This window comes from Mirounga angustirostris, unplaced genomic scaffold, assembly GCF_029215605.1.
Source record: "Mirounga angustirostris isolate CCGP_5_RB_7025 unplaced genomic scaffold, mMirAng1.0.hap1 SCAF_16, whole genome shotgun sequence".
In the NCBI taxonomy this organism is placed as follows: domain Eukaryota; kingdom Metazoa; phylum Chordata; class Mammalia; order Carnivora; family Phocidae; genus Mirounga; species Mirounga angustirostris.
This window is the reverse complement of record NW_026991724.1, coordinates 11,081,542-11,105,600: the sequence shown is the minus strand read 5'-3', so window position 1 is coordinate 11,105,600 and position 24,059 is coordinate 11,081,542. Positions and strand designations below refer to the sequence as shown.

The 24,059-nt window shown below is 37.4% G+C and overlaps 1 protein-coding gene across 1 annotated transcript in view; it reads left to right on the top strand.

Moving 5' to 3' along the window:
• The window catches only part of CNTNAP4 (contactin associated protein family member 4), a 258,405-nt gene that overhangs the window by 67,712 nt on the left and 166,634 nt on the right, over nucleotides 1–24,059 (top strand). The window contains exon 3 of the mRNA XM_064580174.1: nucleotides 13,691–13,884. Within this exon, the coding sequence (XP_064436244.1) occupies nucleotides 13,691–13,884 (194 nt within the window). The remainder of the gene's footprint in view (nucleotides 1–13,690; nucleotides 13,885–24,059) is intronic.

Below are 24,059 nucleotides of genomic sequence, written 5' to 3'. Positions count from 1 at the left end.
ATGCTATGAAGGTGTGATAATCACAACCGTATGGTACTGGTACAAGAAATAGACACATAGATCAGTAGAACAGAATAGAGAGCCCAGAAGTGAACTCACAATTATTTGGCCAATTAATCTATGACAAAGGAGCTAAGAATATACAATGGGGAAAAGGATAGTCTCTTCAATAAATGGTACTGGGAAAAGTGGACTACTACATGTAAAAGAATGAAACTGGACCACTTTCTAACAACATACACATAAATAAACTCAAAATTAAAGACCTAAATGTGAGACCTCAAGCCATAAAAACCCTAGAATAGAGCACAGGCAGTAATTTCTTTGACATCAGCTTTAGCAATATTTTTCGATATATATCTCCTGAGGCAAGGGCAACAAAAGCAAAAATAAACTATTGAGAGTACATCACAATAAAAAGCTCTTGCAGAGCAAAAGAAACGATTGATAAGACCGAAAGGCAGTATACTGAATGGGAGAAGATAGTTGCAAATGACATATCTGTTAAGGGGTTAATATACAAAATATATAAAGAATTAATATAGCTCAACACAACCCTCCCCCCCAAAAACAGATTAAAAACTGGGCAGAGGACCTGAATAGACATGTTTCCAAGGAAAACATACAGATGGCCAACAGACACATGGAAAGATGCTCAATTTCACTAATCATCAGGGAAATGCAGATCAAAACTACAATGAGATATCACCTCACACCTGTGAGAATGGCTAAAATCAAAATGACAAGAAATAACAAGTGTTGGCGAGGATGTGGAGAAAAAGGAACCCTCGGGCACTGTTGGTGGGATTGTAAGTTGGTACAGCCACTGTGGGAAACAAAATTTTGTGCAGCCATAAAAAAGGATGAGATCTTGCCATCTGTGAAAACATGGATGGACCTAGCAGGTATTATGCTAAGTGAAATAAGTCAGACTGAGAAAGACAAATACCATGATTTCACTCATATATAGAATCTAAAAAACTAAACAAATGAATAAAAAAAACAAAAAGAAGAATCAGACCTGTAAATACAGAGAACAAACTGATGGTTGCCACAGGGAAGGGGCGGACGGATGGGCAAAATGGGTAAAGGGTTGTGGGAGGTATGGACTCCCAGTTGTGGAATGAGTAAGTAACAGGAATAAAAGGTACAACATAGGGAATATAGTCAATGGTACTGTAGTAGCGTTGTATGGGGACAGAAGGTAGCTACGCTTGTGAGCACAGCATAATGTATAGAGAAGCTGAATCACTATGTTCCACCTGAAACTAATGTAACACTGTGGGTCAGTTATACTCAAATAAAAAAAAAATACATGCATGAAACCATCACCATAATCAAGGCCATAAACTTATTCATCACCTCGAAAAGTTTCCTTCTGCCCTTTATTTATGTATTTGTATTTATGTATGTACATATGTATTCATTTTTATTAAAAATTTAAAAAATATTTCCTTTGTGATAAATTTTTAAAATGAAGATGCAAAATTCTGAACTCTGAAGGTATGTTCCAAATGGATCTTTATTAATTTTTTTTGTTGTTTTCACAGAAGAAAATAAAAAGAACAGTGACAATTGCAGTATAATAAATTCATGCTAGTAATTGATTTTCAATTGTGCTTGTCAAAAGGATTTGCATTTTGCAATTATGGTAGCTGTCATCATGAGCATTAAAATTCTCTGCTAGGGTGCTGTTTTTCAGTTGCTACCATTCTCCTTGGTAGTAACAGAGTGTGTGGAAAACGCAGGGGTGTGGATGAGATTCACAGTATTGCCAGAAGCAATTTGAAATTGGCTAGGCAGAAGCATGACCTATTTTTTTTTTTTTTTTGGTCTGTCTTTTCTGATCCAGAAAATGTTTGCATTAACTCTCATTCTCAGGTGGAAGCATTGCTTTATTATGACTCAATGGATCAATATACATTGGGAGCCATGAACTATGATAGGTGGCCTGACAATCGTATGAAAGGCCTCACTGGTTTGAGTGGAAATGAGGTTGCTTCGTGAGACTTTCTTTTTATCAAAAGGGACAATTTAGAACTTTCCATTATGAGTTACAAATAGAAATAAGATGGAGATAAACAGAGCAAAATGCTGTGTTCTTTCCTCTTCTACCTGCATTTCCTACCTTCCTGACAGACTTGATCCTGCTCCCTCAGACTGAGGTGATTTTTATCTTGGTGAAGCCAGGGTAATATGTGCCTGCTCTTTCTAATATAGAATAATTGGTGGCATATAATTTTAGAAGTTATTTATTTCTCAATTTAGGAGATGAAGTGACAAAATAGCAAGTTTATAGCCATAGGTTAAAATCAGATTAATACATAAAAGTGCTTGGTTGGAAAAATCACCAGCAGTGGTTTGTTACATTTGCATCTGTTTGTATCCTTCACTAGTTTAGCACAATATCCCCAAATTAAATATGTTGAAATTCGATTTGTTCTATACAAGGAGGTAAAGATAATTTAAAACACATGTGATTATTGAGCATAACTCAGAAAATCCAAATGTATGTCAATCACTGGCAAAATTAATGGTAATATATTACATTTTTACATAAAATCCATAATAGCATATTTTTTCTCTGTATTTTTCACGAAAACATAACTCTTGTGTGCTTCTCTATTTGTGCATAGGCCAGGAGCCAGATGGAGCTGCCCAGGGTTCTTGGATGTTAGAGGAAGCAATTCATTTGTGTAGCAAAAGGGTCTGCAACTGGAAAGCATTTTTAGAATTGAATGTATGCATGGGGGAATATTGTACTTGCTGGCTTCAGACACTAAATTCTATTTGTATCCCACTCCCCCATGCTATTGTAGAACATTATATCTATTTAAAAGCAGTGTGTGTGTGTGTGTGTGTGTGTACGTGTATGTATATATATATAATTTTTTTTGCTTCTCTGTCTAGTTTGTACCAATTATCACTGTGATGCTCAATGAGTGTTGAGTGATTCTGCTCTAGAGTGCAGAATCTAGAGTATAGAATCTACTGCACACATGGCAGAATATTTTTTGAATCAGACAGAAGCACCGATTCTGGTTGACCACCCATATACACATGCAAATAGCATTGTTCTTCACAATCCACATATAGTTTTATAAAATCGAAATTTGTAAAAATGCATAATCAGCTTTGGGGATATTAGGCACATAAACAGAACACTCATAAAGATACTATAGTACATTAATCATTCAGATCTGAAATACTAGTCGATCTGATTTTCTCAGCCAGTTTCAAATCTCTGAGTTTGCAGGTTATGGTAGTTGAGGAATAACATGGAAACACCACATATTTTTCAGTTGTCAACACTTTTGCACCTGTGACTATTGTTTTAAGGTGGGGCAATCCTATTTGCTTTTCAGTTTAGAGACCGTTTCCCATATGTGCCCACATATCAGTTCACCTCAAGCCTCCGGGCATCTGCTGGGTAAAGTAGCCTACTTTGGTTGTGCCAGTCTCTTCCAGATAAATGCTCAGACTTTCTGATTTCCTAATCTTTCCTCTAGTTCTTTCCAGAATGGCAGCTGGCATATAAGAAACTCAGATGATACATGGCATGGCTGGGTAGGGGTCCCCTGGCATATGTTGGTTGTTGTGTTGGTGTTTACCACAAGATCATTGGTTGGATCCTTGTGTCCCGGGTAAGCAATATCTGCTGAGTGTGGTTGGGTTGGTCCTAACCCTACATGTTTGTTGACGTGCACTGCCAATTTTGGTGGCCAATCCATCCCTTGACTGTTTTCTTGTCAAAGGCCATCCCCTTTTGCTGGAGGGGCCCCATGACACTTCTTGTTGCTATTCAGATTCCCTGAAGCTGGTTGTGACATTCTTTAGTATAATAGATGGAGCAGATGTGCAGTAGTCTTTGCAGAAAGTCACTACCATGAAGAATCCCTCTGGTGAGCTTCCAGTTAGACCCTCATTCACTTCTAAGCATTGTCCTTTGTCTTCTCCTCCTGGACTCTGATTGTGGAATGGTTCTGGGGAATATAGTCCATTAGACAGAAAAATGAAAAACACATTGCTCCAAATAAGAAACCCACAGTTATCTTCTGCCAAAGAAAAATAGCACTAGTATAAACTTCCAGTTACAAAATAAATAAGTCACAGAGAGTGGGGTGCCTAGGTGGTTCAGTTGGTTAAATGTCGGACTTTGGGTTTTAGCTCAGGTTGTGATCTCATGGGTTGTGAGGTAAGGCTCTGCACTCAGCCAGCAGTCCGCTTGAAGATTCTCTCCCTCTGCCCCTCCCCGCCGACTCGCATGCATGCACGCACACACTGTCTCTCTCAAATAAATCTTAAAAAAAAAAAAATAAGTCACAGAGATGAAAAGTACAGCATAGGGAATATAGTCAATAACATCATAACAACATCGTGTGGTGACAGATGATGACTGTGTTTATTGTGATGAGCATTGAGTAATGTATAGAATTGTCGAATCACTGTTGTTTATGCCTGAAACTAATATAATATTGTATGTCAACTATACTTCAATAATAAATAACATTTAAAAAGCTCAAAAGAATAATTGCACTGGATTGGGTAAACAGACCAGACAGACTTTATTCAATACTACAGTAATGAGGGTCAAGACGATTTCAATAGGGGAGAGATACTGAACTCAACTCTCTTGAAACAAAGGGTAGGAGAGTTTTTAAGCACTGGGCTAAGCCAGTAGAAAAGTACTGAAGAACATTAGGGGGGAAGTTGGTCAATGTGATTAGGCATTTGTGTTTACTAATTGGTGATTATGGAAGTTAGGCTTCTACCCTCCCACAGAGACTGGGAAATGAGGCACTATCTTTCTCGATGGCTGTTTCAAGGGATGACTCAGGTCCTTGAGAAAGACTTTCTTGAATTGTAAACCTGGAAAGAGGCTTGATGAAGATCTGTATCTCAAGGGGCAGAGAAATAATTTACAGTTTCAAGTTTCCTAAATTAAGTAATCTAAGAAAAAGGAAGTCAGGACCTATACTCAGAAAGGAGTCTGTCTAAAGTTGAGTCAAGCTGAGGGGACCATTAAGGCTGTCATGGTCACAAGCATCACTAATAGCTTTTCCTCTTGCCTATAAAATAAAACTTTCCACAATGAAATAACACTTAAAAAGGAATAAATCATGGAATTAAATAAAGTATGTATATTTAAGGCTGAATTCAACAAATACCTAAGCCTAGAGGTAAACATATCTCTTTAATTGGGAATATGATTTTATCTTGATAGGTCTTAGCATTTTTACAAACTGAGAAAGTATTAAATGATGTAATCAATCAAATGCTTGGGATTGGTTTTGCACTTTTTACCTTTTTGATATACTACGCTCTAGTAACGCTGCCTTTTCCAGTCATTATGTGGAAATGATGTCTGTTGGTACAAGAGAGTGACTTCAGTTTGTTGACCCAGAAGGAGTGATATGAGGACATTTGGCTCATGACAGCTTATCATCTCTGTCTGGCTAAGGAAGATTAAAAAAAAAAAAGGTACGGAAGCAAAAAATGGTTTTTAAACCTCTGGGATATTGTTAGTATGCTCTTTCCGATTCATGATGTCATTTACTGAAATGACCTGCCTCACTGCAGTAGATCTAAATCAAAACTTTTAGCAAAGCATCATAATGGGCTTAGAAAGCAAAACATGAGCAAGTCCTGATTATCATTTGAATTTCTAGACATCATGTGCTAAAAGTCAATTTTCTAAAATGACTAATTTGAGTGAAATAAAACTTGCTGGCACAGAATTTAGTGTTTTTATAACTTTTTTCCAGCTTTCCAGAGTAAATTTGGCTGTCACAAAATTTGCAAATCAAATATACAAATCAAAATGCCCAAACAGAGAAAGGGTGTAAATATTTACTTTTCAATCCACTGAATTATTAAAGATTTCAGAAATGTTTGCTCTGGCAATACAAGAAGTGGGACGGAAAGTCAGTCTGCCAAATTGCCACGAGGGAAAAACGGATCAACAGCAAAGAACTAAAACCTCAGAGAACTTAGTGAGGTATTATTAATTTAGAGGCTTTCTGGGGAAATGAAGTGAAAAGCATCTTTTTCACTGTATCAAAAATCCAAAAACAAAGCCATAAATACATCTAGAAAATGTACTTTACAAGTGATTAAACTGTATAACTGGGGTAATTGGTAGTGTGTGTGTGTGTGTGTGTGTGTGTGTGTGTCTCTCAGCCAAGTGCTTGAGCTTTCTCTTTGAGAACCTCATTGAAAATACCTTGCTTCAAAGAAAAGTGTCCTGTACCTTTATTTAGTTTGGCTCTAGTTCTTGTTTTGCCCCTAGTTTGACATATGAATTTACAGTCTTATTATATCTATATGGCTACAGATTTATTTCATTCCTTATGCAGTACACATTAAGCACATTATTAAGCATCCACTGTGTGTTGGGCCATGTGGCAGACACTTAGGATCTATCAGTGAATAAAACAGGCAAAGACTCTTGGCTTTATTGAGCTTACTTTCTAGTAGGGGAAGATAAAGGATAAACAATGAATATACTAAGAAAATCATATACTATGTGTAAAGATGTCAATTTCTGTAAAAAAAAAAAGAAAAAGTGGTTTTGGGTAAGACAAATGGGAACAGGATTGCTGGGTGGGAAGAATTGTAACAAAGGAGGTCAGGGGATACAGGCCTTTACGGGAAGGATGGGATCTGAGTTGAGGACTTGAAGATGGCAGGGATGTTAGCCCAGCGTATCTCAGAGAAGAGCCCTCCAGGCAGGAAGGATCGCTTCACAGGACAGGGGATGGCAGAATGACTGGTGATTGCTCTGAGAACCTCTGGGAGGCCCTTACTGCTAAAGGGGGAGTGAGCTGGGAGGAAGAGGACCAAGCAGACATGGGTGGGAGTGGTGGCAACCAATAGCATTTTCTGTTAGTTTGGTAATATGGTGAAAAAGGAGTCAAGAATGACTTCTTTGTTGTTTTTGTTCTCAGAAACTGGAAGGATGGAATTGTCATAAACTGGCCCAGGGAAGGGTATGAACAGAGTAGGATTAGGGGGAAGAATGGGGGTTTGGTTTGGAATATAGATATCAAGGATGGAGTTGAATATACAAGTCTGAAGTTCAGGAGAGAAGTATGGGGTGGAGCTATAAATCAGGGAATTATTGCACATGGGTAATATTTAAATATTTAAATCCAGGAGGCCAAGAGAGATCACAAAGGGGTGCATGTGGACAGAAAAGGAGCAGGCAACGGCCTGAGCCCTGGACCATCTCAACCCTCAGAGGTGATAAGAGATAAAAGAACCAGCAATGGGGACTGAGGAGGAGCAACCAATCATCTGGGAAGAAAATTAAGAAAAGGAGATTTTGTGGAAGCTAAGTGAACAGAGTATACCGAAGCATTGGGAGGAGCCAAAGTATTCAAATGTCTTCAATAGGCCAGGTGGTAGGAAGGCTGAACTCTGAGCATTTGGCTTAGTAACATGGAGTTCTTTGGTCATCTTGACAAGAGCAAGTTTAGTTGAATGGTACAGAGTGAAAGGCTGGTTATAATTGGCTTGAGCAAGAATGAAATGGGGAAAATTGCAGAGTGTGAGTGTGGACATCTTACTCGAAGAATGGCAATATAAAAAGCAGAAAAAAAGTACAGTGGAGTCAAGAGAAGCTTTTTTAAAAAAATGGGAAAAATAACAGTGTGCTTATACATCCATGGGAATGATCCATTCAAGAGGGAAAAAAAATAATGAGGCAGGAGAGAGAGAATTGCTGAAGCAATGGCCTCAAGCAGGTTCAGCACGAGTGAAGGGGCTAACTCATGGCTCATAGAACTGGAAGGCACAGGGAGTGGCCTGCAGGCACAGCTGGACTCGGGCGCTGACTGTGCCAGCAGAACTTGGTCTCACTTCATCTCCCACCTCTGCTTCCCTCTGTGCTGGCTTCACTCGGGCAGGCTTTCCACAAAGATAGCTTCTGCAGTTTGATGCCTTATTCCCGTCCTTTCAGCTTTCTGAGCAGAAGAAAGGGTCTCTTCTTCAGTAGCCCCAACAGAATCCTAGAATTGCTCCACTGGCCTGGCTCAGGTGATGCGTTCATCCCTGTAACAGTCCCTGGGACCAGGGGAGGCAATGCCAAGATTCCAGAGTGTTCTGTGAAAAAAGACCAGCAATTCACACAGCATCGGTAGTGTCATGTTTTCTTCTCGGGAAAGAAACTATGCTGGTAATGATACAAAGTTGTTAAGAGTCCTAAATGGTGGCCCGGGGACACTGCAAACCATTTAAGGGAGCCAAACAAATATTGGCACAATGTTCTTTTTGTTTCCTTACATTATTGTAACTTAATGTCAAGATCAAAATAATCAGGCAAACTTAGACTCTTGGGGGAAATCTAGTTGAAATCACATGTGAGAAAAAGTAATTATCTTAGAGGGAAACTTTCTTATGACAATTTTAATTAAGCCAATCATTTCTTTCTTTCTTTCTTTTTTTTTTTTTTTTAAGATTTTATTTATTTGACAGAGAGGAACACAGCGGGAGAGGGAACACAAGTAGGGGCAGAGGCAGAGGGAGAACCGGACTCCCTGCTAAGCAAGGAGCCCGATGTGGGACTCGATCCCAGGACCCCAGGATCATGACCTGAGCCAAAGGCAGCCGCTTAACGACTGAGCCAATCATTTCTTAAAAATGTAGATGGCCTAATGGTAGCTAGGACTGTCATTCAACTATATTCACTCTGCTTTGTGTCCTTCAACATTTGTGTCCTCCTACACTTTAAATATTGCGAAAGAAGTATGACTCCTTTCTGAGCAGTTTGTACCTCTACAAAGTTGACAAACTCTATGACACATCATCTCATTGATGACCACCAGGAATGGCAATCGTGCCGTTTTTAATATTAGTGGGGGATAGAGGTGATTCTTTTCTTTATTTTAAGGCTTCAACCAAGAGTATTTTTTTCTTCAATTTTTTTTTCGCTTTCCTGAAATTGTAAGACGTGTTTCCATGAGCAGAACGAAATATTATTGATATCTGGCAAATGGCCTGTATGGATCTTAAACATAATTCAACCAGCCAGCTATTTATGTTTAAATAATATTGAATAAATTATTTGGATATATTCTTGGAATAAAATTAACCACTATGGGCAATAAGGAATAATAGTTGTACAATGATTTCAGGGGTAAAGTACTGAAAAGGAGGGGCGCCTGGGTGGCTCAGATGGTTAAACGTCTGCCTTCGGCTCAGGTCATGATCCCAGGGTCCTGGGATCGAGCCCCGCATTGGGCTCCCTGCTCAGTGGGGAGCCTGCTTCTCCCCCTCCCTCTGCTTCTCCCCCTGCTCATGTTCTCTCTCTCTATATATATCTCTGTGTCTTGAATGAATAAATAAAAAAAATCTTAAAAAAAAAAAAGAACTGAAAAGGAAGTGACTCTTAAAATGAGATCCTCACAGAGATTTAGATTATTTCTAAAATAAGTAATTTCTTACCTACACTAAAATGATTTGTATAACACTGGGAAAATTTAATTTGCATAATATTAGGAAAACTTACTTAGCCTCTATAAATCTTTTTTTGAAGTTTTATTTGAAGAGATGTTAGAACATTTCATTTCACTAGATAATTTTAGTAATTAAGCTTAATATGATACATAAAATTTCTAGTAGAGTGTTTAACATACAATAGACACTAGACAATTTGTACTTTGTTTTTCTTTCCTTACGATTCACAGCAACATATTTTATAGAAGCAAGTTCCCCAGGAAACTGATGTTTAAAAGTGGTAGGCAAAAGATACAAGAGATGCTGGGTTTGTGGTCATTCAGGAACTAAATATTTTCAAAGCTGAATTTAGTGCTGTGATCCTAAATCTTTATTTGGAGTCAATAGTAATAATAATTGTTTTACAATTCAAAAAGTAACAACTGCCATGTATCCACGTGCTTGCTGTATGTGAGAGAAATCAATAGGCAATTTAATATGCTTTTTGAAATTACTTCTCAGCAGTACTGCAACATTTAATTTAGAAGTCTCATCAATGGGGAGGATTTTCAGTTTTAAATGTGAGTTTTTAGGCTATGATGTGAAGAGTCAACAAATGTTTTTTTTGGATAGACTTATGACACTTTATTATGCCAGGTCTCAGTGATGAGGCCACAGCTGGAGAAGAGAAAGAGTGGAATAAGAAGAAAATGAGCTGAGGGGACAAGACTCCTGTTTTTGTTTTGTGGGTTAAGTGTCAATAACCATGGACTAGATGGGGTTATGAAGAGGTGGTCTTTGGTCTGTAGGTGTTGGTCGACTCTGATGGTGAACACATGGACATATTAAAAACATCATTAAGGACGAATAATACTTGATGAACAGCTAAAAGGTTTGGTTAGTAAAATAAGGAATTCTTATATTTTATTTTACAGTAATTTAGAGTTCACCATCGGCTGGAGTTAGCCCTCATTTTTTCCATTAGAAAAAGTAAATATGAAAACAGCATGGCTCCAGAAAGCTAGGTGCTTTGTGGTGGGCATACAGCTCCTGTAATCTAAAGTCATCTTTCATTTTCTGTCACTCCTGTTCCTCCTTGTCCCCGTAGGCTGCCACTACCAAAGTGTGCCATGTTCTACCCATCTCTGTACCTGTAAGTTTGCATTTTCCATATTATTCTTCAGCATTTGTTTTAAAATTAGAACAAGCATAACACCCCCCCACATACTTAGACCATGTACATCTGCAGAGCAGAACAGCTTAAAACCCCATGGGGAATCTCTGGATTTCCTGTGGCCGATTTAACTTGGTAAAGCACAGGAGCATCTGAATTTCCATTACTTTATTGGTGTACCTCGTTAACGATATAGCTTAATTTGCATATCAGTAGTACCTTTTCACCACAGGTGAGAAATTGAAATGTTCAAGGTCAATTAACTGCGAATGTTTCAAGTCTGGGTAGTATAGCTGTAACAGTGAGTGATGCTGGGAAGAGGGAGCTGTCAGTGAGAGGTGCCTCTTTCTCCTGATGAGAATTGATGATCCAGTTTTAACTCACCAGAATCATGCTGATTCTTTTTTCCTCACTGTGCTCCTCTCATGTGTTCACTATTTAAATACTGGTCTATCAAGGAGTGTCAAAGTGCTAGAGAAAGATTATAAAATTCCTAATGTTGAAACTCCACCCATCCAGGCTACTGGGCAAAACCACAGGGTCTTCAAGAGCAGATACAGAGAAAATTAAAAGTAAACACAAACCAACAAGAATTGCAGAATGTATAAATATTTTGGATCAGAGAGAGAGAGAGAGCGCATTACACTTTTGATGTATGGAGTGGAAGACACTTTTTGAACAATGATTTATTCCAAGAAAAAAGGAAATTTGAGAAAAAAAGTGCCTAGTTCTAAAGACAATGTAGTGAGTAACTTGGGAATCATACCCTAATACAAGCAGGAGTTAGTATTATACCATCGAGAGAGGATGTTGTTGTCATGTAATTCTTTTTTAAAATGCTGTATTGACTCAGTTTTGAGGCCCTGACAAGAGGATGGTCAGTTCCCGTTAGTGAGCAGCTGATCATATCCACAACCCGACCACTTCCCTTGTTGGGCTCACACCCTCTGTGGCTACCGTGCCTCAACCGTAGTCACCCTGGGGCTAAGTACCAGACAATTAGGGACAAGCCTGTGTCCCGGAACCTCTTCACATTCGTCCACAAGGAGCCCACAGAGCCTCTCTAACTGTACCCCACTTGCCATATATAAGCTGACCCCACAGCTCCAAGTTGTTGTCACCCTTTCTGAGGGTGCATCTCACTGCATGCCCCTGCCTGCAGGCTTCTCTTCTTTGGAGCTGTTGAAGAGTTCTGCTTTTCCTCTCTCAGAGAGTCATTGTATTCTATCAGCCATCAAAAGAATTTTTAAATCTTACAAACAATTGTTAACACAGATATGTCTCTTTAGGTTCCACAGTGGTACGTACCACACCATAATAGCAAACATTTATTGGGCATCTCTTTGCATTAGGGCCTGTACTCAATGTTTAATGAAACAGGGCATGGATGGCAGGAATAATGCTTGAATAAAAACAGTATATAAATTGTAATCTATTTTTTTTTGTATAATTCTTTAAAAAATATTTTTTATTATTATGTTCAATTAGCCAACATATAGTACATCATTAGCTTTTGATGTAGTGTTCAACAATTCATTATTTGCATAATACACCCAGTGCTCATCCCCACACGTGCCCTCCTTCATACCCATCACCTGGTTACCCCATCCGCCCACCTCCCTCCCTTCTGTAACCCTCAGTTTATTTCCCAGAGTCCAGAGTCTCTCATGGTTTGTCTCCCTCTCTGATTTCTTTCCATTCAGTTTTCCCTCCCTTCCCCTGTGGTCCTCCGTGCTATTCCTTAGTTCCACATATGAGTGAAAACATAAGATAATTGTCTTTCTCTGCTTGACTTACTTCACTAAGGTAATCTTTTATTTAAATGTTAGACCTTATATCAGAGCCTTAAGGTGGGTGACAAAAGAATGGGGGAAAGAAAACGTGCTAATATTCTTATCTGGGGTGTTATGTAATAGATGTTGCATTTTAATAGATATTGAATATTAGATAATTATGGATTTAAGAAGGTGTTAAACTGTATTTCATGACTTTTACAATGATTACATGTTACTTATATAATTATCAATGTCAATATTAGTTAAAATAAATAAATTCCCCAAATAAGGCATTATTGTATTAAACTGGAAGAATGAAATATCTTAAGACATACAGTAGTCACATCTGTAATATTTCTGGTGTGCAGTGAATAAAAGAAAACATGATAAGTTCTGCTCTAACTGTACATCCTTGAATATACAGTAGATTCTTATTTTTCACTCTTGAGTGCTCCAGCACACCTTACTCTCTGATCTTTTCCCTGATAGTCCCTCCCCCATCTCTCACCCATCACCCCATTCCCCGGACAGGATAGAACCAGCCAGTGGTGTATTGGTGAATTGGCTGGGCTGGGAGTGGGGGCTGATTTGTAGAGTTTGCCAATTTCTGTCCCAGCATGGCCAGTTGCGAACATGGCTATATTTAACAATCAGCTTGCAAAATTCCTGAAAATTTAATTGCCTCTCATCCACTGTTGCCAGCCAGGTCCAGCCTTCCACTGGATAGAACGCTCCTCCATCATCTATTGTATTATTGTTCTCTGCACCTGCCTCACCATTAACATTTGTGCTTTACACATGCTTCTCAATGTCTGTTATTCCCATAAGACTGTAAACACAGTGAGGATAGGGACTGTGCCTTGACCATCTGTATCCTCAGGCTTGATGCTGTACTTTTTCTCCAGGAAGTCTGAACGTGATTAGATACCAAAGGTAGTTTTCTAGTTCCACCACAGTGTGAACCACGATTGAAGGTTAAAGCATTTTACCTAATCACGTGTGGGCAGTAAACCCGCTAGTTCCACCTGTCAGATTAAGCACTTTAAACATTTGATAAGATCCTTGGTTCTCCCCAGTGTCAAGAAGTTATAATACCTAGAAATGAACATAATTAACACAGGCTTCATCCTTTTATACTAAATTCTTGTTTTTCTATATTATTCTACAATTATGAGAAGTTTCATATTTGGAAATTTGACTTTATTAAACTCCATCCAGGAATACAGTCTTACTGGCATCTCTAGTCCACTAACAGATTTTTAACTAATCTTTTGCCCATTTTCTTCTGTTTCTATTTGCATGAAAGGAGCTGGTGGCTGGTCTCCACTTGTGTCAAACAAATACCAGTGGTTGCAGATTGACCTTGGAGAGAGAATGGAGACCACTGCTGTGGCCACCCAGGGGGGATATGGGAGCTCCAACTGGGTGACCAGCTACCTCCTGATGTTCAGTGACAGTGGCAGGAACTGGAAACAGTATCGACAAGAAGACAGCATCTGGGTATGTTTCTTTGACAGAAAACATAGTCTCTCAGGAAAAGAGAGTCGTCCCTGCATGTTGTTTATGAATTTCCTAAACTAAGTTGAGAAACAAAATTTTTGGAATTATTTAGGAAACATTTTTCAAGAAAAAATATGTTAATATTTATTTCTAATACATTTCATGGTATAACTTATAAAAACACTAAAGGTAAATTTATCTCAGAGACCTCAGAAATTGGGGAAAAAAAATCTTATTTGTCCATTACAGAGTGTGGAAGTCTAAGAAATAATCAAAACTTGTAAATTTTTTTTAAGCTTTGTCCAATAACACAGTGGTTTTGCATGGTCTTCATTTAAAGCTTGGTTAAAAGAATTTGTTTCTTTTATTCCCTCTGATGACTCAGAGATTTCTGAACATCTCCCTCTCTCTCTAGTATATGGAGGTTTATATATATATTTGGAGTATTTATGTATGATATATATATACACACACTTATATACATATATATAATTTGTATATAAACCATTCTCTGTTCTTTTAAAAGTACATAAGTGTGTAAAATGCTGTGTGTTATGGGCAGGGGCATGGCTTCTATAGGAGACTGACAAGGAGGCAGTTTATAATAGAGTGGGGTGATATTTGTAGTTGGTTGATTGTATATGAACACCTGGTGGAAGAAGGGAGCTATAGGCAATTTGTTTGGTGGTGAAGAAAGGACTTCTTTGCTAGGAGAAGGGTATTGGTTTGGATCTTACATGGGCCAGGGACAACATACTGCAGTCAAAGAACTTTCTTTTTTTTTTTTTCCTCTGGCTGAGCTGCTGGAACCAGAGAAAATGAGTAACTTAATGAAGCATCATTCTTAGCACACAGATAATTTGGAAGCCTATTTGGGCACATAATGATAATTTTCTGTGATCAGTCAATTGCCTCTCTTTTGAAAGTTCCTAGAACTCGGTATACATTATCAACTCATGGAAGAAATGGACTGTGATTTACTCACCTTTGTATTTCTAATGCACTTGGTGGCCATTTGACGCATGTTTATTGATGTAAATTGAATTGAGAAGAAGTAGCCCTGCTCTTTCTCTAGAGAGAACAAAAGTCAGGCTGGAAGAAGTGGCCTATAAGCATTTTTAAGAAAAGCTGCCTTAAAATCCAAAGGAAGCTGAAGTGTAGAAGAGCGAGAAAAACTGGATATTACGGTTGAATTAATTTCATGAGAACCATTCAAACTAGGGACAAAATAAACAGTAATTATGAACCAATAACAATGAAAGCTTAATGAGGTATTTATTTTAACTAGGTGTTTGGATTATCTTTTACTCTTTTTCTAAATTAAGCATTGGATTTTAAACTAAATAAGTAGAGGCTAATTCATGGTAATATTTAGTTGTGTTAAGTAAAACGTACGTTTTTGACATGTCTTAAAATGATGGATCAACCATGAAAATTGTTTCTCTGTTCATTAAGCTTGGGGAAAGCCAAACCTAGACCACGCCATTTGCCTTTTTTGTTTACTCTTATTAAAGGTGAGGTGCTCAGATCCTGGGGTGCCTGGGTGACTCAGTCAGTTAAGTGTCCAGCTCTTGTTTTAGGCTCAGGTCATGATCTCATGGGTCATGAGATTGGGTCCCACATCATGCTCCACACTTAGTTCGGAGTCTGCTTGAGATTCTCTCCCTCTGCCCCTCCCCCCACTAGCTTGCACGCACTCTCTCTCTTTGTTTCTCTCTCTCTCAAATAAATAAACAAATTTAAAAAAAAGGTGACGTACTCAGGGTGAAATAGAGGCATAATGATATCCCTAACTAATCCAAACCAATCGATGTGAAGACAGATGGCATCTATCACAATTAATTGTCAGGGTAATGCTATTTTTTAGACTGTGCTATAATTTGTTGGTTTACTCACTTTCTTCCTCTCTTGAGTGTGAACACCCTGAAAATAGAGGCTGTACCTTCCATCCTTTCATCTCAGCATCCCAAATCTTAAGAGTTCCCGGCATGTTAAACCATAAGAGACTCTTAACTACAGGAAGCAAACTGAGGGTTGCTGGAGGGGAGGTGGGTGGGGGGATGGGGTAACTGGGTGATGGGCATTAAGGAGGGCACTTGATGTAATGAGCATTGGGTTGTTATATGCAACTGATCAATCGCTAAATTCTACCCCTGAAATTTAATAATATACTATATGTTAACTAAATTGAATTTAAATTAAAAAAAAAAAAGAGTTCCTGGCATGTTGCAGGCAAATACTAAATGTTTGTTGAATGAATGAATGAGGGAATGAATAAATGAGTGAATGAAAACAGTGCACTTTATTGTAGTGACTCCTTCCTCCCATGATCAGCTCTGCCTTTTAGTGCACTTATGTATACCGGTTTAATATATTTAGAGTTAGGATGGTACATTTCTCTCTCCCTTATAAATTTTGAACTTTTTTATGGGAGAGGGTTTATCTTTTTCATCTTTGCATTTCCAGCATTCAGTACCTAGTGTGGCACATGGCTTTTGTTGAGTGTATTACAGAAAAAAATCAATGAATGAATAGATTTGAATACATTGATCACCTGATCTGGGTCTAACTTTATAAAAATAATTCTGGGAGGTATTGAAAGAGCTCATGTTAATGTCATCAGAGATAAAACACGTCAGAACAAACCAAAAAATGATTCAGAGAAGCATGCAAATATGGGGTACAGACTTCTAGAGATTTGGAAATTGGTGGAATATACAGATCATTGTAGACTGACTTTGTCAAAAAAAGCTGGGCTCACATGAGTATTGAAAAAAGCATGATAACTTAGATTATGTAAGGATTAAGGAAGCTTCTACCATATAGCTAGAAAAGGGTGAACAAAAGCATAGACATTGGAGATATCCAGAGATACAGTATCCCATGTAATAACCAGTGAGTCTACTGGTTAGAATGGACCGTCAAGTTCGGGAAGGGCTGAATGATATTTTTGGTTATGGTAAAGAAAATTGATGGATAACCCTGAATGTCAAGATCAAAATTAGGGCTTGGTGCAACAGGTACCATGAGTACACATGAGACAGGTGAAGTTATGGGTACACATGAGACAGGTGAAGTTATGGGTACACATGAGACAGGTGAAGTTATGGGTACACATGAGACAGGTGAAGTTATGGGTACACAGACAGGTGAAGTTATGGGTACACATGAGACAGGTGAAGTTAAGGTGTAGGTAAAACAACCCCAATCCCATACCACATACATACCTTCATGCTACCTGTTCATCCCGGGTAGGCTGCAAAGTTCTCTTCTACTCTAGTGACTCAGGTGCCCCTCTAAGGAACTCCCTCTCTGTGAGTCTGTGATTGCCAAAGCAGGAGAAATGCAACATGTTGAATTGCACCCAGTTCTTGACAGTTCACCTGGAATAACACAGACCACTTCAATTTGGGTTGTTTTTTAGCCAAAGTAGAATTTTTAATTGATGTACATAGTAAGGAATTTAACCTTTTGTTGTACTTTACAAATATATAATTCCCAAATTCTTTTTCTTTATTTGGTATGTTTTTGCCCATTTTTTAAAAGATACTCTGGGTTGTATACAGACTATACAGAACATGCCAGTTTTCTTTAAGAGCTTCACATTCTGCCCCAGATGATAGAAATAAATCCATGAAAGAGAGTTAGGAAACACATAAGCCATTATACAAGTGTGTGATGGAAAGAGGAAGAAAAGACAACTGTGAATTTAGAAACAAAGAAAATAAAACCCATCAACTTGGATTGAAATGCTGCTGTGGGGATCCTCACTCTCCCTTCATTTGATCCTGCCTCAAGCACTGGGGACAACAGTGATTTCTGTACACCTGAAAGACTTAACAAAATGTCCTGCTGCTTCTTACAAATAATCTTTAAAAAGAAAGACAAAATATTTTATTTATTATCTATACAGTTCATGCACATACTTAATAGAACCGTAAACTTGACAGATACATGGTAGTTTGTAAAATTACGCACTAAAACATTTCTTTAGAAAAAATTTATAGTCCAAGCTCATAAATGTAATTTATATGAAATATTCTAGTAGATGGCATATAAATATTTCACAAAAAATTAGAAAATGCAAGCCACTAAAATTGTTCCTCTCAAATTGAAGATAAAATAAAATCCCTCAACATCTATGATCAAAAGACTTTTCAGCCAGTTTATTGTAAGTGATTGAAAAAGTAAATGTAAGGTGTAATTTTCACTCATTTAAGAACAATTGCTGAGTATCATGAAAGTAACATCTTAGAAACTATTTTAAATAGATCAGCATGTGCAGGAACTTTATAGCTAAATTATCCAAATTGTCTCTGATACATGCCCAAGGTTCTTTTACACTGCAGGCTATACAGGCAAAGAATGGGATGGTATCAATTTTATGAATTATTTAGATGAATATGATTGTTCTACACAGAATAGTTTGCTTTTTTTTTATGGGTTTCATCCAAACAAAAAACCTTTAGCATATTTCTAAAGTCAGAGTAGTTTTATTTATTTTTTTTAATTAGACGTGTTTAATGTCATCTTTGGCTTGTGAATAATCTAGGGCCCCTGTGACATAGTAGTATGTTCACAAAATATTCACACCATTATCACTGTGAATGATTGAGTTGTCAACTCTCAAAGCCAGACAGGGCAGAAAGACTACCTGCAAAGATTTTAACATATATTTGTTTCAAATCAAATAAATACGTGACTGGGGGAGTTTGATAGAAAACCCGAGGAGGCAGGAATACAAGTGGGAGAGGTGCTATAAGCCTATTGGACTCCCTGCCTTGCGAGGTGCAGCTTTTCTAGCCCTTCTCCTCTGTTGAGCCCTTATTCTGGTGACTTAAGCCTACAAAAATCATTTGTGATGATACAAAGGACAACAGTATTAATGCCATGTGTGTCAACATGTCAAGTCATAAAGCTTAATGCATCGTAAGCCTTGCCTCAGTCCTTGGACCAACGCCTAGAGAACGCTTTTTAAGCTCCATCTGCCTTTCAGGACGGCCTCAACTTCAATGCCAAGAAGACATTGTTAATGAAAGTTGTCTGTATCCTCAGGAAATCTCCTGTTTGTATTTCTATTTAACTATGAGTTCTTCACCCTTTTGAAAATGATTAACCCTGTAGTGCATGGTGAAAGGTGGCTGCATTGGGGTTTTTAATGTGGCTTCAGTCGTGGATCAGAACGGTTAGTTTGCGAGGCAAGGTTCTGTCCTGTGGTGTTGGTTTCTTTTACCTCCTTCATCTGTGCTCATTCTATAATGTGCTGTCAGTCCCTTCTCATAAACTTCTTTGGACACACATTTATTGGAATTTTATAGCAATATGTAACATACAAAATAAATATATATATGCAAACCCCTATGAGCCGCAGGTACCCATATACAAACGAGATAAGATAAATGGTACTGTTGTTTCACATTTTTCAAAATGATCTGTCTCTATGCAAACAAAATAAAAATTATTTGAAGAAAGTGATTAGAGTTAGCAGGAGATTGGATTTGGCGCCCTCTTCAGATGCACACTCACATTCAGGATCATTCTCAAATAGTCAACCAGGGAGTAACATGTGTTAAATACACATTCTAGTTGTATCTCACATTCTCCCATATGACCATTCAGTGACAGCAACATCACCCCCTTTTCTCCATTCCCTCTTGTCATTGCTGTGATGTGATGTAATAGATGTCTACTTCTGGCTTCTCTAGTTCCCCAGCCTCAGGAGGCTACGTTTGGAGTTCTCCTCTCTTGGAATAATTCTGTCCCTTTGAAATGTTTCTTTGATTGTTAAGACCTAGGCAACTGGGTCTTCTAGAAAACCAACGCATTAAGCTCTCTTTCCTAATTTGACGTTAAGTTCCGAACTTACAAGCATTTCTCGATCAGAGAAAGAGAAAAATATGTAAAGCTAGAAAGGAGGAGATAAGATTTGGCATTGATAACAATATAATCCTTAAAAATCTAAGAGGATTATTTTACTATTTTTTTAAGAAAATAATTCAGTAGTGGCGCTTGGATGGCTCAGTAATTAAGTGTTTGCCTTCAGCTCAGGTCATGATCCCCGGGTCCTGGGATCAAGCCCTGCATTGGGCTCCCTGTTTCTCCCTCTCCCACTCCCCCTGTTTGTGTTGCCTCTCTTGCTGTCTATCTCCCTGTCAAATAAATAAATAAAATCTTTAAAATAAAAAGAAAATAATTCAATAATATGCCTAACAATAAAATTAATTTTTAAAATCAGTAATACATCTTCCGACATATAAATAATAACATAGACAATATAAAAGGAATACATACTCCTCCTAAAATACAACCAAAAATGAATACATATCAAGGAAGAAACCTTAAAGAAAATGTTACAAGTTATATGAAAATAATATTTAGAATATTACCAAAGGACATAAAAGAAGACGTGATTAAAGGCAAGGTCATACCTGTTTTGAAGTGGAAAACAGTATCATAAAACTACTCATTCTACCTAAAATAACTCATAAAAGTGAAATCATTCTGAATTTCACATATAAAAAGTGTATATGAGAAAATATATGTTAGCAAAAAATAATAGTACGAAGGAGAATCTACATGTTAGGAAAATTTTATAAATTTATATTAATTAAAACAGGTTGATAATGGCACATTAAAGCATGGTGAAAGAACAAAAGAGAACATCCATTACTAAGTCCAAATACATTTAGGGATTTGCCCAAGATAGACGTAGCATTGAAAGTATGTGAGGAAATTAGTCAACATGGAACTTGGTAAGCTGTGGTTTTAGGAAAGCAAATAATATTTTTATATCAAAATAGATTCCAGATGAATTGAATATTTAAAAACGATACAAACATAGAAAAAAATAATGAAAGAAAACACAGGACAATGAATAGATAGATACACACGTAATATTAGAAGGCACATGTCTTTCTAAGCAAGAGAACCAAATCCAGATGCCATAGAGGAAAAGATGAAAACTGAGATAATATTTAGAAATCTGCATGAAAAAATAGCATAAACAACATTGAAAGAGTATAAAATTACTTTTAGCCTTACAATGGCAATGCCCACTTTGATTCACCAGCAGCTGTGGTCTTGAGTTAAGATTCATATTCAGATTGACAATGACCAAATAGACTTTATTGACCTGCAAGTTTACTTAGATTTAAAAAGGGATAAAGGGCAGGGAATAGTACAGCATGCGCAGCAACAACATAATGAATGTTCAGCTGTACTGAACAGCTTCTAAATATCCCAACAACTTGAATTGGTCACAATGGACAAGGCTGAGTGGGTGTGACCACCACAGATCAGGAAAGCCATCAGCTTCAGGGGACCTTCAGCTTTTATGCCTTGTCAATGATATAACTCCTCAGAGATACTTGCCAACCTCTTTTTTTGGTGTACCTGCGTCTCATCACTCCCAGGTGACTCACTGATTAGAGGTTATATCTGGGGCTCCCAAATTTTGCTGCTTATTTGAATTCCAATGCCCAGGCAGCATCCTTGCCAATTAAATAATGTTTGGGGGTGGGAGCCCAGGTATTGGGATTTAAAAAAATAGTACCAAGTGATTCCAGTTTGCTTCAAAGTATGGGAACCATTGGATTACTCAATAAACAAACTTGACAACCAAGTATAGATTCTTAGTTTGGTACAAAGCATAATCAGCAGGATGCCAGTTTATCTTAGATCCAGTAAACTTCTGTGCATTCCTTGAGTATATGTTACAAGAAGAATTTAGCTAAAGATCAATGCTAGGTAAAAAAAGCTGTAAACCAGATGTTAACTCTGCCCTTCTAATGAGAAAGACCTTCTAGTATGTTGGCCACTAGCCATATAGGGCTATTTAAGTTTAAAACTCAACTAAAATGAAATAAAATAAAAATAAAGTTTCTCAGTTGCACTAGCCACATTTTAAGTGCTCAGTAGCTGTATTAAGCCAGTGGTTACTGTTTTAGTGTAGTTATAGAACATACCCATTATCACAGGAAATTCTATTAGCGCAGGTACAAAACACTCTTAGAAATTAATAATAAAAAATAAAGCTTTATTTTTTACTTTTTATTTATTTTTAAAGATTCTATTTTTAAGTAATCTCTACACCCAACATGGGGCTGAAACTTGCAACCCCACGATCAAGAGTCACATGCTCTACCGACTGAGCCAGCCAGGTGCCCTTGAAGCTTTATTTTTTTAAAAAAGGAAGCAAAATATAAACAGGTGTCAGTTAACACTTCCTAAAAGACTTAAACAAATAAGAATGTTGAAGCTGCAGTGTTATTTAAGACATAATTTGCCAAGTTGTTGTATTTAACAAAATAATGCCTTCTTTAATTTTAATAGTTATCCATTTAATGTGATGACTTTTCTTAAAAATTTTTTAACTACATCAAAACCATGGTGTTATGGATTCTACTGTTTAACACAAGAAGAAGCTAAAAATTAATTTTAAAGAAAAGCATTTTATTTATTTATTTATTTATTTATTTATTTATTTATTTATTTATTTATTTATTTATTAAGATTTATTTATTTGAAGAGAGAGAGAGTACAGAGGGAGACTGAGAGGGAGAAGCAGACTCTCTGCTGAGCAAAGAGCCTGACACGGGGCTCAGTCCCAAGACCCTGAGATCATGATCCGAGTGGAAGGCAGATGCTTAACCAACTGAGCCACCCAGGCACCCATAAAGAAAAGCATTTAAAAAGCAAGAATGAACACTTACTATGGCCCGCATCCTCTGTCTCTAAATTTGTAAATCATTTGTTAAAGTCCATAAATTAGGGAGGGATTATTTGCTTGAATAAAAAAATATATGCTAGACATTATTCTATATGCATTATATATTTATCCAATTAATCTTCACAACCCAGTGAATTAGGAACTATGATAATGCCCAGTTTGTATATAAGAAAACAGGGGTGGGGAGGTTATTTTCCCAAGACCACACAGCTACATGGGGCAAGATTGTGATCCTCAGGAACCTGGCTTAAGTAACCCCTATGCTATATGTTCAGGTACTATGTGTGTGAAACTAATATTTTGAAGGTGACCCAAATGATTTAAGACACAGAAAGCATGCCATGGGGCATGGGTAAAGAGGAACTCTCAAGCTCTGCTCGTGGGAGAATAAATAGGTAAAAACTCTTCAGAAAGAATGAATGTTTTTTAGTGTATTGAAGGAAGGGAGTCCAAAACAATGTTGCCTAATACTTTAAATCTATCCAAATAACCTGCACCAAAAAGCAACTCAAACTCTAGGGATTTATCTTGAAGTTCACTTTCACTGTGCATTTGAAATGTATGCAAGGATATTCAGTGCAACATTGTCTGTAGCAGCAAAATAATACTGATCTGATCCACCAGCAGTAAATCAGTTGCTTAAGTAAATTATTGCACCTTCACACAATGGAGTAATTTATGGCCGTCAAAAACAGATATGGAAGAATAGACTAGCCATTTCTGGAGTGAATTCCAAAACTGATATAAAATTTTGAAGTGTGCTCTCATTTGATACTAAAGAGTGAATCTTAAGGACTGAAGAAGAACAGATGGGGGGCGGGTGATGGATGGAAAGTGTTTATTTCTTGAAAGCACAGGTAAAGATTAGATTTATATGAGCTTTCAAATAAAGTAATCTGGAAGTGGAAGAAGTAATAAGGGATGACAAATAGAGAACAGGTAGGAAATAATTCAATTACCAAATTTTTAAGAAAAATAGTGATATTTCCTACTTGTTAAATAATGTTGTAATATTTATTGAGAGCATAAAGCCTATGGGAGTTACCATTATTTAGTAGTAGTTTAAAAAATATATTTATATAATGGTTGGGTGGTACTCCTACGTGCATGTCATCTAATCTTTGATTGTATTATGACAGATTAAAAAATACCTTAGTTCTCATGCTATATTGATCTCTGAGTCAGTGCCCAGTCAGAAAAACAGAAATTACTCCAGGCATCTGAAACTGCAAAGTCATCAGAGGAAATAGGTTACACGTGATGGATAGCTGATTGGCCAAATGTGAGGTGGTGAGACAGCTCAGAGTTTAGAGACAGCAAGAAGATGCTGTAACTCCAAGGGCTATTCGGAAAATGAGTGTTGTGTTTCCAGAGCTTAGAAGCTGACATTGTCCATTAGTGCTAGAACCATGGCAGGGGCTGCCCCGTAGAGGATTATGGAAGCAGG